At 36.9% G+C, this 15,091-nt stretch overlaps 3 protein-coding genes across 4 annotated transcripts; all 3 read left to right on the top strand.

Moving 5' to 3' along the window:
* Positions 1-563: 563 nt before the first annotated feature.
* On the top strand, positions 564-5,579 carry LOC147817200 (uncharacterized). 2 transcript variants are annotated; one of them, XM_087171449.1, is made up of 5 exons: positions 564-654; positions 1,272-1,546; positions 1,690-1,733; positions 3,539-3,625; positions 4,517-5,579. In XM_087171449.1, exons 2-5 carry the CDS (start codon positions 1,282-1,284, stop codon positions 4,622-4,624), a joined length of 504 nt encoding a protein of 167 aa, XP_087027575.1. In that variant the 5' UTR covers positions 564-654; positions 1,272-1,281; the 3' UTR covers positions 4,625-5,579. The 2 variants fall into 2 exon arrangements, with proteins under 2 accessions (XP_087027575.1, XP_087027574.1); XM_087171448.1 differs by having other exon boundaries at positions 1,687-1,733.
* A 1,250-nt stretch (positions 5,580-6,829) lies between these two features.
* On the top strand, positions 6,830-7,896 carry LOC111647562 (interferon-induced very large GTPase 1-like). Its single transcript, XM_087171462.1, has 3 exons — positions 6,830-6,904; positions 7,054-7,091; positions 7,204-7,896. Exon 3 carries the CDS (start codon positions 7,237-7,239, stop codon positions 7,894-7,896), a length of 660 nt encoding a protein of 219 aa, XP_087027588.1. The 5' UTR covers positions 6,830-6,904; positions 7,054-7,091; positions 7,204-7,236.
* Position 7,897: 1 nt separating this feature from the next.
* Positions 7,898-10,585, top strand: LOC111647566 (interferon-induced very large GTPase 1-like; the record flags this gene model as incomplete). The annotated part of the gene is made up of 1 exon (XM_023397185.2): positions 7,898-10,585. A coding segment is annotated over one exon (1,905 nt), but the record flags the coding sequence as incomplete, so codon positions are not given.
* Positions 10,586-15,091: the final 4,506 nt, after the last annotated feature.

The raw sequence follows: 15,091 nt of genomic DNA, 5'->3' as shown, positions 1-15,091 counted from the left end.
TATTGGGAATTGGCCTGTATTAAAATACTTTAAATGTGAGCACAGAAGCAAGAAGAGAAAAGCAAACTGATAAAGGCCTGAAACCAGCAGACACTAGGCTGAATGCAAATAAGATGCATTGATGTCAGTTGTTTACAGGTTCCATGACAGTTTTTCAATACGTTCCTCAATTTCACAAATTGTTCATATGCGGTCCAGCCATCTACTAGCTTTTCTTATTAAGTACTTTATTTATTTAAACTTGAATTGAGGGCAACTGGACTTGGTTGGAGATACCTGAAGATGTTTCACCTCTCATCCAACAGGCTTCTTCAGCTCTGACGGACTGGTGGAGAGATCCAGGTGTATGCTAAAACTGATGAAGCCATCAGATTATTCTAGACAGATTGTAAATGTATTGAATCTAAACAGAAGTTGGTTCTGGGTTTTCAGAGTAATTGAAAACTTTATTCATAAATAGCTGCTAAGCACTAATGTATTTGAGAAACATCAAGGAATAAAATCTGCCATATTAATAACAACATGCCGTTAATCAAGTATCTTCTCCTTCATATTTTCTTACTAGGTTTTGACTGGAAGTGAAAAATGAAGACTGAAGACCCTGCAATATTTGGTCCAGTATCACTGTTCTGTCATTGATGAAGTCCTGTAGAGGTATGTGTGTAAAATGTTTTACTACTAGTTATATAGAGTTCTGTTCTTCACTTTCTTTACTCACCAAAGTAAAAAGCTTCTGTTTTGTTTTGAGTTTCAGACATTTAAACATCTGTGGCTCCTTCACACCTTTCTTAATACAGTGTGTGAATTCTATAAGTAAAATATGTAAGTTGTTAAGGAGACATGACCATCATCAGAATGGCGTGAATGGCGTGGTGATGAAGAAGCATCAGTAGCATCAGTTGTGTCTCCTCCTCTGTTCAGGGAAGTTGTCCCAGGATAAAATGGAGCAGGTGTCCTTGTCCTTTAGATTGAAGCAGCTCTTTTTACTCCTCATTGTATTGAATTTATAGATTACATGTTCACCTTAAACAAATAAAGTAGAATAATATACTCTTATGTAATGCACATGCTTAGGTGTGGGCTTTGGGGTTTCTGGTCTTTAGGGCGGATGAACTCTGTCTCAGTCTGTTGCTAGGTTTGATAAAACTGATCTGGTTTGAACTGATGATTTGACACAGTTTCTCTGAATCTTGATTTAAAGTGACTGTATCATTCTCTCCACTAATAAACTAATTGTCCCTCAGGTTGAAGATATTCTCTGATTTTTGCAGGGGAACCACAATGGCGAGACAGGTTATCTTGGACGTTCTGGACGACTTGGCAGATGAAGAATTTAAGCGCTTCAAATTCTTCCTGCAGGAGGATGACATCCTCAAAGGAAGAAAAAGTTTCAGAAGGGCTGTCTTGGAGAAGGCGGACAGGCTGGACACTGTGCGTCTGATGGTGCAGACCTATAAACATGATCAAGCTCTGGAGATGACGAAGGACATTTTAAGAAGGATCAACAGGAATGATCTGGTGGAGATCTGCAGCTCAGCGGCAGAAGGTCAGTCACAAGAAGCAAAATGTTAAAAATGTGTAGAGAGCAAGCTGTATTAGTTTGACTTATGTTTGTTTTACTCTGTCCTGCAGCCAGACAGGTGATCTAATCATTTGCCATCTGACTTTTCCGTCTATATTTCCCAGCAGGTGACTGGGGACAGGGGGTAGATGCAGCTGGAAGCACAGAAAAGGTGAGATATTCAGGATTATACAACAGTTATTTCCGACCAAGTAATTTGATTGGACGAGAGGCATTGCATGAGTGCTGATATAGAGTACAACAGCACTGTTTAACTACATGTATCACTCCGCTGAACCATTAATCAGTGTTACATTAACGGCCGCTAACTTTCTTAGGTTGTCACAAACTTTGCAAAGATGAAAATATTTCCAGAAATAACATTTGAATGAAATGATGTCTGGTCGTAAGAAGAGGTTGAAGGGAAGAAGCCTGGATACTTTAGAGCACTCCTGAGGTAACGTCAGAGACAGTAGAGAAACCAACGTGTGGATAAAGCAGCTAGCTAGTGGCGCTGTGCAGGTCAGGGAAATGTTTATCTGTTGCTTAGCAACAGTCCAGTACCACTCCAGTTGCTAAACTATTTGTGTGGTCGTAGCCAAATAAATGATAAGATAAACAAACAAATCATAATCTATGGTTGTTTATTTAATTAATATGGCGCCCGTAGAACTGTTGTATAAAAGAAACATCACACTCTATGACCGAATCACAGCCGTGCTGATATTCAGCACATCACTCCCTTTCGTGTGATATTGTTCACATGATTAATATGGATTTATCACAGCTTTTCATTCATGAGGGAGTGTCAGGGACACTAATGGGTTAAAAGACAGATATTTTGAGAATAATGTAACTTGAAATGAAAGTCATTTTACTTAAAATAAAATCAACGATAAAAAATTAAATATTTTCAGAATGAAGTTATGCGTCTTGAAATTTTTCTTTGACTATTTTGAGATTAATTTTAATCTAATCTAACGTAATTTAATTTAATTTTTAACAGTTGAGAGCTGTAGATGTAGATGGAGATGATCTTAACTAATAAGACCCTGATTATCATAGGCTTAAAGGAGCTACTTGTAAATAACTTGTAACTTCATTCCTTTGCTCTCAAACAGCTGTCTATTTTTTCTCACATTTGAACTGAAGATTCAAGACCCGTAGTTTTTTAATTTAGGACAAAGTGAAAAACTGAAATAAATTAACATCTTGCAAAAAAGAAAATATCTGATCTCTAACTCTATTCTTTAGAGGTCTAAGATCCTAACTCAATAAAGAGCCTTAACAGACTGGAAAACATCTTAAAATTATCATCTTAACAGAAACATCTTGATGTAACCTGTGAGTGAGTTAATGATCTATGATAGTTCTAGTCAACAATATGAACATTTTTAATTAAATGATTTACAACCCCAACCAAGAAAATGCTGGGACGATGTGAAAAATGTGAATAAAAAGAACACACAGTAATTTATAAATTTCCCTTAAATTTTATTTCATGGCAGGGAGTATGAACACAAGATAAGTAATGTTTTTTTTTTTGTCAACATCAATTGATTTGTAAATAAACATCCATTTTTTCAGGCTTGCAACACGTTTCAAAAAATACCCAGTAAGTCTGGGCAGCATATATACAGTAGACTGATGTGACAGCTGCATTACATGAGTTAAAATATTAAACCAGACCCACACCTTCATGATGATCACAGATAATATTATTATCCTTTATAATTATTAATAATTTGCTGATAACCAAACAGTGACGACCAACTCAAACAGGTGATACATCTCTCTGGTTCTGACTAGTCATAAACTCAGTTTCAGATACAATTGAATTTTGTCTAGTAATTAGTAATATCTTAATATATGAGATATTTAAAGTTGGAGTGTTTGCCAGACAAAATGTATTGCAGATTTATTTTGTGTATAAAACATTTATCCACTATGATATTAAGTCTGTGTTCCATGCACCAGGACGCGTTTCTCAAACGCCGTCGTAGACGCAGGAACAATGGTATGAAGAAGTGTTTCACTAACTGCCTTCCATGTTTCCAAGGAACTGTAAGTACTGACTTAACACTATTCATCCTCAGTCCATATCCTCTAACAAGTTTTCCAACAAAATAGTAAGATAGCAACTAAACTCCCAGGTTTTTTATTTTTATTTATTCCGTTCTCAAAGGGGGATTTTGAAGTGTGAGCCTCTAGTTGAAATTCTTCTTGTATGTTTGGGAGTTGATTGCCTTAGGCCACAAGTCTCACATCTCTTTTTGTGAGGCATGGTTCACATCAGCAGATGTTTCCTGTGCAAACTCAAAATGTCAAACTAGCCACACCTCCAAACTGGTTTCACTGTCTGACAGGTGTGATAACTCCCGACTCCAATTAGCTTTTGTTCAAATGGATTGTGTTTGTTCATTATCGTAACTTACATGAAGATCTGATCATATTTGGAGACACATTTTTACAGAAATGAGGTTAATTCCAAACGGTTCACTTACTTTTTCCTGTATTACTGTCTCTAATAAAGGCCTGTCTCTCTGCCACTGAGATAAATAAAGATATGTAATGTCAGGTGGTGTTATAAGGGATGCTATGAAATGAAAAACTGTGTACAGCTGTGTGCAAGATTAGGGTTGTGTTAAACTGCACATTCTGATTTGACAGAATATGCAGTCTACAAATTATTTGTCACTACTTTTTGTATTCATACGCCAGCTGGTGTGATATAAGAACAGTTTGCAGTGCTTATACAGAGGAGTTTAATTTCCTGATTCTTTCATGTGGTCCTGGCTGGAATTTGATCTTCTATAACTGTTTTAGCATGTATGTTTATCTATCTGCTACTTAGTTGGTGACCTCTCACTTTGGAAAAAAGGTTCTTACAATGGTCTAATCTGATTAAAGTAATAAAAAAAAAAAAACATTACATTGAAACAAATGTTTTTTTAGTTTTGTTTAGTGGATGAACCTGATGGGGACGACATCAGAGCAGCAACAAGTGAACCTGGGGTCAATACAGTAATCACACCTGTTACAAAAGGTAAGAGAAAACAATGAGGAACAGGGAGAAAGTCTGAATTCCTGTGGTGGATGGGTGGAGTATGACTGGAGGCAGTCAACATAAACAGTGCATCATGACACCGTTCTCACTCAACCACCACCAAAACTGTCCATTTACTCTCCAACTTTCACATGCTTACACACCATTTTCTACTGTTGTGGTGACTTAAGACATTCTGCAACATCTACATCTAAAAGGAAGTGAACAATTAATGAAAGCCTCTATGAAAGACCTGTGAGAGGTAAGGACATTTTGTAACTGCATGGGATGATGAGGTGGTTCTCCTCTGGCCACAGAGTCATTTAAAACCCCTCCCAAGATGGTGTCAGTTTTCTTCCACCTCAAAGGTTCTGTAAACAATCATTACTGCCACTAGATGTCACACTAGACCACCAGCATCTCAGACCAAAACAAATGCTTTGTCGTCCGCAACTCTCTCGTCCACTGCAACTTAAGAAAAAACATGTGAACAGACAAAACACAAGTTAACTCAGAAAACATCAATTTGACAACACATGCGCTGCAAATACTCACAACACAACAAATGGTATTATTATAATACATGTATTATATTACATCCATGCACACTTGTTCAATAGTAATGACAGCATTTTGTTTGTTGTGAGCGATAAGAATTATCAAAATGGTTTTAAACATTTGTCCTGGGATATAATTTCAGAGTCAGCATAACAACACGAATAAACCATTGCTCTTGGTGAGGAGTCCAGAGCGTCTATAACACACAAATTAAGTTTGCAAAGGAACCAATTAGGTAAAGTGACTGAAAGTAATTACAGAAATCAAAGGCACTTTATACTTAATAAAAATTATAATAATTATTACTACGCACTACTAACAACCACTGGTACAACTACACATCCAATGATGCTACAGAGAAGGAACAGATGAATGTGAGACAGTTTGTAATACCTGAGTTTGACAGGGGAAATACGCAGCAGGTGAATAAACCAAAATAATGTGGCCTTTTCTAAAAGCAGCCAGTAAAAGTGGTGGTGAAATTAGGAGAAGCCGACTGTAATTTCTGAATTCACACAGTCTGCAGAGAAGAAGCGATGCTACTTGTATGTCTGTGGAACAGCTGATTCAGCGCGGCGGTGTCCAGAGTGAGTGAGAAGATGATGATGCAGCAGTCTAGATGTTGAGATGCAGATTCTGCTGATTAGCTAAACTCTCTCTCGCTCTTGCGTTCTGCTCAGAGATATCCTACAGTTTACGGTGTTATGAAATACATTAACCAACTAATTAGTGAAACTGTTTCCAGTTACCAAAGAACGTTTCCATGATTTTTGTTTTGCATATCTGCCAAATCCAAATTCAAACCATATTGTTGAGTAGTGAATATTGTAAATATACTGTACATGTGTTTTACATTAACATCATTTTTGCAAATAGATCTTATTTTACCTGGAATTGTTAACTGACCCGAAACTATCTCTCTTATGTTTGATCCTGCAATCTGCTTGTTCTTACATCACCCTGCAGCGGATCGCCTGGAGGAGAGAGCAGCTACAGTAGATCACCTGGAGGTGAGAGTAGCTACAGTAGATCACCTGGAGGAGAGAGCAGCTACAGTAGAACACCTGGAGGAGAGAGTAGCTACAGTAGATCACCTGGTGGAGAGAGCAGCTACAGTAGATCACCTGGAGGAGAGAGCAGCTACAGTAGATCACCTGGAGGAGAGAGCAGCTACAGTAGATCACCTGGAGGAGAGAGCAGCTACAGTAGATCACCTGGAGGAGAGAGCAGCTACAGTAGATCACCTGGAGGAGAGAGCAGCTACAGTAGATCACCTGGAGGAGAGAGCAGCTACAGTAGATCACCTGGAGGAGAGAGCAGCTACACCACAGGTAAAGGTGAGATCTTCTGATCCTCTGTAGTCACTTTCATACAGCAATGTTTTTTTTTTCAATGCTTATTTTTATGAGGTCAGGTTAAAATCGAGCACAAACACCTGTAACCTCAACTAACTTTACTTTAGACTTTGAAAGTATAGGACAGTGACGCTGATGATATATTTACTGAACAGTTTACTTTCTTCTTCCCTCACTTTTATTTTTGGTTTTGTATTACTCTAAATAGTTTACCACTGTGTTCTTAATCTCAATGGTTGTAACCTATTTATTTTAATATGAAATTAAATCACCTGTTTTCTCAGTGTGACCCAGTTAATGATGGAAAATACTCAAAGAAGAAGAAGAATGACAACACAGCGAGAGTTGGAGAGTCTGAAATCAAGTCTGTTCCATCTGCAACATGTGAGAAAATAATTTAATGAATTACTTTATTTTGCAGTAACACAGAAAATAATCAAATTAGAACTAATTACTAACAAACATTCAAAATAATTTACAGTGAACATTAGAAGAATGTGTTGATTCAACTCTGGCTCATTGTTTTCTTGCAGGCACCTCAGATGTGGATACGAGTGGAAACAAGGATAAGGTCAGAAAATACTAATTTATTTCACAAGAACTTGAGGACGTTTTACTTTATAACCATGTGATGTTACCATTTAATTTACATGCAGTAAATGATTATTTATTATTTTCAACAGTCAGTGAAGATTTCTGAAGAGAAGAATAGAAACATGGAGTATCAAAGAGAACTTGAAACGTTGCTTCACAGACTTCACCTTCAAGACAAACAGAAGTTGTCTCCAGCAGATTTTCTTAAAATAGGTCCACCATTGAAACAGGACCATGAAACATCTGAGGAAGATCTGGCTCATACTTTTCTTCAGAGGTTGATGATGTTAGACTACAGAGCCAGATATATTTCCTTTGAAACTGTTGACACAGAAGACAGTGACTTAGATGCTTATTTGGATAGAGACGTTGACTGTGATCAATCAGATCAGACTCATGTTCATCCGATGGACGTTCAAATGGCAGTATTTCACTGCTCAGACAGCTTCCTTAAGCAGAACATGATGACAAAGCTGTCACAGTGTCAGTACGCCTTACCTTTGCTTGTTCCTGACCCAGTCACACTGGATGTTGAGTGTCCTCTGTGGACATTCAGACAAATAAGAAAAACCTGGAAGATAACTAAAGTCAAGGGTGATTCAAATATTGTCACCATGAAGAGTTTGCCCATCTGCAAAGCTGAGACACCCATGGTGTCATTTTTCCGCCTGGGTTCACTGTCAGTGTCTAAATCTCAGCTGATGAACACTTTGATCAATGAGCGTCACAACACCTTCTTCCACAGAAACTGCCCAGGTAGCACCAGATCTAGATGTGTATAAGAGACAGGAACTGGTGAGAGGAGTGAAAAGAAAACTGGATGAAGTTATCCAGCAGAAGAAGGCTTGTAAAAAGCTTGATGATCAGAAGACAGAGTTTGAGAACAAGCTGCTACAGAAGAGCAAAGAGCTCGCTCATCAGTTAAAACACAAGACACAAGATGAAGAGGAACTTAAAGAACAGTTTGACTCTGTTTGGAAAGACTGGGTGAGAGAACTAACTGCAGATACAAAACCTATTGAAGACATCAACTTGGAGGAAGATCAGTCAACTATCCTTCAAGAGCTTGGTATTGAATGGGATCTTATTGATAAATCCAAAAACAGTGGCAGATACAAAAACATATCAGGGGTTGGTGATTACTCTCATTATGTGACACTCACCCAGGAGCAGGAGCTTTGTGATGAAAGCCGACAGCCTCAAGAGAGGGAAGGGGACAAAAGAGAAAAGGGGCTATTTGGACAATTTGGTGATTTTGTTTCAAAAAAAGTATTAAATTTCTTTAAGGGGACTCTTCAGCATGAAGATCAACAACTGATCAGATCCCTGATTGACGATGTGGAAAAACAGTCACTCGATACAATCAAGAACAAACCTGTAGCTACAAGAGGCTACAGTCCAACTTATTTGCAAGAAGTTGCCAAAAATGTCAAAGAGAAAGTGACAGAATTTGAATCAGAGAGGAAATTTGCTCTGAAGAAGAAGTTTACAGTTGAACTCTTACTGTATGTGTTTGACAGAGCAGGGACTTGGCTTTCAGAGTCCCACAAGAAATTCAAGAAGAAGAATGATGCACTGATTTATTTAGAAAGCAAAAAGGATCAATATTACAACATTTTCAGAAGCTTCTGTGAAGAAAACGCTTCTGCTGTTGTACTCGGAGAACTGATCTGTGAAAAACTGAAGGTTTCCACTGTTGAGGCTGTCTGTAACAAGACTGCCATTGATCTAGCTGGAGAGATGAAGTGCAGTTTCCCAGCATTCAATGGGAACAGACTGAACCTGGAGAAACATGTGTTGAAGTCACTGGCAGAGAAAGACGACTTCGATGGTTTCATCACCTACATCCATCAACCAAGGAAACATGTGGAGAGTTTTATAAAAGAGGAAGTAAAGAAATACATCTTCACATCACACAAAGATAAAGCTCGGGATCTACTCAAGAAAAATGTTGAAGACATGAAACAACATGTGAGTCTGGCTTTATTTACTGCAACAGAGAAAGTCAAAACCCAGAGAGGAGACACAGACATGTGGCTGGAGGAAGTTACCAGTTCTCTGAGAGATGAGTTGACATTTGATGCCATTTGTTCTCAAAACTTCAGAGACATAAACAGTTTTGAGTTTCTTAAAGAAGAGATAGAGAAAGGCCTTGAACCCATCATGGAGGATATAAACAACCTCTCACTGAATGAGATGAATGAGTTCAGACAGAAGCCTGATCAAATCCTCATCGATCAGCTGTGCAGGTGCTGCTGGGTAAAGTGTCCATTCTGTGCAGCTGTTTGCACCAACACCATGGAAGATCACAGTGATGCTGACCACAGTGTCCCTTTTCATCGATCCACTGCAATCAATGGTGTACACTATAGAGACACAGATTTACTCTCTGTTGAATTTTGCACAACAGATGTTGCAAGTGATCAAAGTTTTTACCCCGATTCACAATCAGATGAAAAAATTCCCTATAAACGGTACCGAACTGCTGGACCAAGGTTTGCTAACTGGAGAATTACGCCTGATGACTCTAATCTGACATACTGGAAATGGTTTGTGTGTCAATTTCAAAAACAACTGGAAGACCACTATGAATTAAAATTCCAGGGCAGAGGAGAAATTCCCAGCGAGTGGAGAAAATACAGTAAAGAAGAAGCGATTAAAAGTCTGGATGAAATGTACAAGCTGTGAGTGAACAACACAACTACTCAGCTGAAAATAATGATACTTGTTTCCATGTGATTATTCATGAATCAAACTCCTAAAAAACACACAAGAATAATAGGAATTTGGAGAATGAGTGAGGCATAAAAACTAATGTTAATAATATCTACAAAGTTTGTAAGTGTGAACTTCTTGATATGAAAAATGTTCAAATGAACATAAAGCAGAACACAATGTTTTTTTATTTGTTTTTCTTTGAAGAGACAGAAAGAGAAATTATGAAACTCATGCATGTATCAATATTAAAGAATATTTTTAAGTTTTATTAAAAGAAAACACATGAAATCTGAACCTCTGAAGTTCAGTGATCATGGAAAGATGAGTGAGAAGGTTGATGAGAGACGTGTTGTCAGATGATCGACTTCTTACAACAAAGAATGGAGGGTATATTTCTTTACCCTGTGTAATTAATTTCTAAAACTTATATCTGAAAATCCTGTTTAACAAGTTTTGCCTGTTTGTATTTTTGTAAGTCTTTACATTTTAAGTTGAATCATGTTAACTGATCCAGGATGCTTTATGTTGAAGACGTATTTGAAGTGTTCAACTGTGTTATGTTAATCTCATTTAAAATAATCTGTCATTATATCTACAGCAGCAAGAGTTTTGTTGTTTTGTTGTCAATGTGAGGAAAATATTTTAAAAGTTTTAATCATTTATTAAACTGATCATTAAGTGACGACACAAAAACACCTGTTGACTTTAACCTTTCATGTTATTAATGAGCATAATAAAAATAACTACATCATATCTATTGAAAGACCATGTTTCTTCTTTTGTTTCTTAAATGACAAAGTTTTAATTTCCACCTTTGAGACCTGACCTCTGTTTGTAGAAGACCCCACCTTTTGTATCTGATCCATGGTTCATAGTAAAGTCTTCTTCCTAACTGTTTCTATTTGATAGCACTTGAAAATCACCTTATGTCTATTTGACTTTGTCTCAACCTGATAAGAAAATCACACATGGCTCTTAAGCTTTCTGCTACGTTGTCTGCACATAGGTGTCACGCTTCTGTTCTCTGACTGATCATTTTTCTATCCCAGTTTCCCAGCATGTATGTTTTCAGTCACAGATGACATCAAATGCAGGCAGCAGTAAAATCCACTTACAGATTGTGACTTCTGATGTATCTGAGATGATTTCTAAAACCAGGTTTCACAGGGACTCTCAGTCGACTGTTCCTCTGTTTGTATGTGATCTGGTGCCTTTAAGGAGAACTGCCACAATTCAGTGTTGCACCTCTGTTAAGTTTGGGGACTCACAAGAGAAAGACTTTAAAAAAGAGATGGTCAAAAGCAGCAGAGGCCAAGATGTTCTGACTTTTTGTCTCTAGTTTGCATCAAGCTCCAAAATCACTGTATCCTACATTTCCCATACTGCAACTCAAGTGTCTCTTGCCTTGTAGATGCCCACTTCTTTCAAACCCCACACCTCAAGCTGAACATGTCGGTTAAATTTAGTGTATTATAAGTTTGGATGAATGGGGTTTAAATACCTTTAGCATAGTTAAAAAAGCTAAAAACTACCATTGGTTGCCACTGTCTGACATCATTAAACCCGTAAGACCAGGCTTTGCCTGTGATAACGGTTCACCAAAGTGCATTTTACTTTACACATTATTATTTTATGACTGTTTTGTTACTTCACTTCTGATAACGTTAAGTTGGGTCTTTATTATCTAAAAGTACTCACCGAAAAGGGTTGTACCGTCTACATTTACAGACGCTTGACAAATTTAATCCGTTGCAGTTCCTCGTTGTGACCACTGGATGGCGGTAAAACTCATACGTTGAAATCATTACATGGGCTTTGTATTGGTTAAAACAAACGATGCATTAGTAAAAAAAAAATCGATATGAATGTATTCATTGTCTCCTTTGAATAAAGAAAGGTTAATGTTTCTGACTGCAAACTGTGATCACTTGTAGAAAATAAAAATGACATTAGCCATCCACAACAACAACTTCCGGTATTTTACCGGAAGTGACCCAATAAAGTAAACAACGAGCTGCCGGTGGATACAAACATTCAGATAGCTGCGACTAAAGGGAGTTTTTATTTTATTTTAAAAGGATATTTTCCTTTCATGCAGACGAAGGGGTTTTTGTATGAGAAACTGGTGCGACCTTTAATAAAGGTAAATCGGGGCTTTTACGTGTCTGAACCTGCCAGTAAAGTGGAACCTGCAGTAGCGAGCAGCTAAGTAGCAATAACCTGCGAGTAATATTCTTGCTGTTATCTTCTGTCAAGTTATTTTCTCAAACTTTAGATACATGTATCCCGCTGCAGAGACATAATACAACTGTTTTGGACAGGTAGAATATTCCTTGTGACAAATAAACTTAACCTCATGTGTAAAACTGGTGTAATGCCCCTTTTATTGGACTGTTGCTCTCTGTATGAAAACATATCTGAGGTTTGTGTCACTATTTGGGAGAAAATATATTTCAAAGACAGGATCTGGTTATTATTTATTACACTGACCCTCAGTGACAACAAAACAAGACCACATACTGAATATACCATATACTGAAGAGCTCCATCTCTTAATGATTAATATTTCTTACAGTAACTGACCAAGACTCAGTTTCGTCTTGATCCAAACTGATGACCACAGTCTGCATGTGTTACAGCAGCTGTAACTTTTAGCAGATTTTGAAGGAAGTCAGTTTGAAGTCCCCTGTGACTCTGATGTAGCAGATGACGTCCATGCCAACACGGTTAGGAAACTGGACTTCCTGTCCATCAGGAAGCTCCACCTCAAACACGTCTCCTGCCAGCTTCAGTACAATCTAAAACAGAAATTTATTTTTTAATAGAAACACTCTGAGACATATGAATGATCAGCCTCTCATTGGATAAGATGATAAAATTCAGACAGAAGCCTGATTAAATTCTCGTCGATCAGCTGTGCAAGTGCTGCTGGGTAAAATGTCCATTCTGTGCAGCTCTGGGATCAATGGATGGCACTATAGAGGCACAGTGGAAATGGATGTGGTTTTCTGCACAACAAATGTTGCAAGTGATGCACATTTTTTCCCTCATCATGATTCAGAAGCAAGTATTCCATTTAAACAGTACAGAACTGGCGGTCCAGAGTTTAAAAACTGGAGAATTACCCCTGATGAGTCTAAACTGACATACTGGAAATGGTTTGTGTGTCGATTTAAAAAAACAACTTAAGCAGCACTATGAATTAAAATTTGAGGGCTATGGTAAAATTCCCAGTGAGTGGCAAAGACTCTCCAAGAAACAAGCTATTAAAAGTCTGGATGAAATGTACAATCTGTGAATGAATCAACACAACTACTCAGCTGAAAATCACAATACTTGTTTTCAGGTGACTATTCATGAACCAGACTCCTATAGAAGGACATTCACAGACTTTTATTGATTTTATCATTGACTGGTTGTTCTTTATTTAAGTAATAAATACATGTGGATAGTAAATGAATCATTACAAATTACAACATATACCATCTGATTGCTTTATTCATGTTAATACTTAAAACACAGAGCACAGAAGAACAATAGTAATCTGGAGAACAAGCAAGGCATAAAAACCCATACATTCATATTAATATTAAATCAGTGTGTCCTCTACAAAGTTAGTTAGTGTGAAATTCATGATATGATAAAAGATTCCATGAAGGTGAAACAAAAGAAAATAGGTTGTTTTTTATCTGTTCTTTTTTGAAGTTTTATTAAATCAGAATACATGACATTTGAAGTTCATTGAACATGATTATGAAAAGGTTGATGAGGGACATGTCAGAAATTATCATCTTCAAAGTTGGTTAGTGTGAATTTAATGATGAGAAACTTTTCCATGAGGGTGAAACAGAAGACAATATGTTATCTTTCCATTTGTTTTTTTGAAGAGACAAAGAGAAATTATGAATATGATGCATGTATTGATGAATATTTTGATTCATTTTATTAATGAAAATACATTAAATCTGAGCCTCTGAAGTTCAGTGATCATGGAAAGATGAGTGAGAAGGTTGATGAGAGACACGTTGTCAGATGATCGACTTCTTCCAACAAAGAATGGAGGGTATATTTCTTTAACCTGTGTAATTCATTTCTAAAACTTAAATCTGAAAATCCTGTTAAACAAGTTTTGCCTGTTTGTATTTTTAGACCATGTTTCTTTTTTGTTTCTTAAATGACAAAAGTTTTAATTTCCACCTTTGAGACCTGACATCTGTTTGTAGAAGACCCCACCTTTTGTATCTGATCCATGGTTCATAGTAAAGTCTTCTTCCTAACTGTTTCTATTTGATAACACTTGAAAATCACCTTATGTCTTTTTGACTTTGTTTCAACCTGATAAGAAAATCCCACATGGCTCTTAAGCTTTCTGCTACGTTGTCTGAACATTGGTGTCACGCTTCTGTTCTCTGACTGATCATTTTTCTATCCCAGTTTCCCAGCATGTATGTTTTCAGTCACAGATGACATCAAATGCAGGCAGCAGTAAAATCCACTTACAGATTGTGACTTCTGATGTATCTGAGCTGATTTCTAAAACCAGGTTTCACAGAGTCTCTCAGTCGACTGTTCCTCTGTTTGTATGTGATCTGGTGCCTTGAAGGAGAACTGCCAGGTAACACACATTTTTAATTAAGGGCTTCAATAGTACTGTAGAGGCTCATTGGCTGACTTCAGCATTTTAACTTGTCATAGCATAAATTATATAATGTACATCCTTTATAAAACACTGTCACATTTTAACCACATCTGATCTATTTTAACCTGAATATCTTTTCATCTTCAACACAGTTCTCCACAGACAGCTGTCTTACCAAATAAAATACAAATCAATTTTTCTTGCTAACACTTTTATGTAAAGACAATATCAAAAACCTGAGATACTTTAGAAAAATAAGGCATCAAGTCACATTAACATCAATGTGTAATTACTTCAAGATGGATGACTGTGTGGCGTAGTGGTCTATTCTTTTTTATTTCTTTTCTTTTAAGATGAGGAAGATGCATGACATTTCTATGTGAACATTCAAAGGAAACATTAAAAGAGGGAATGAAGATGCTTTTACTTGTCACAAAGTATGGAATGATTTTTCCTTTTCTTAAAAACGGAAATGTAAGATGTGTGAAATTTGTATGATGTAATTCAATTGAAATACAAAATGGCAGTCATTATTAATTGTAATTTCTATTTATTTATTTATTTATTTATTTATTGTCTTTAGTACAGATCTGATCACAGGGCATCACAACAGACTACAC

Source organism: Seriola lalandi, unplaced genomic scaffold, assembly GCF_002814215.2.
Source record: "Seriola lalandi dorsalis isolate HSWRI2012SDOR001 ecotype SW California unplaced genomic scaffold, Sedor1 jcf7180002055004, whole genome shotgun sequence".
Lineage (NCBI taxonomy): Eukaryota > Metazoa > Chordata > Actinopteri > Carangiformes > Carangidae > Seriola > Seriola lalandi.
The sequence above is the reverse complement of the archived record's forward strand: the minus strand, read 5'-3'. Positions and strand labels throughout refer to the sequence as shown.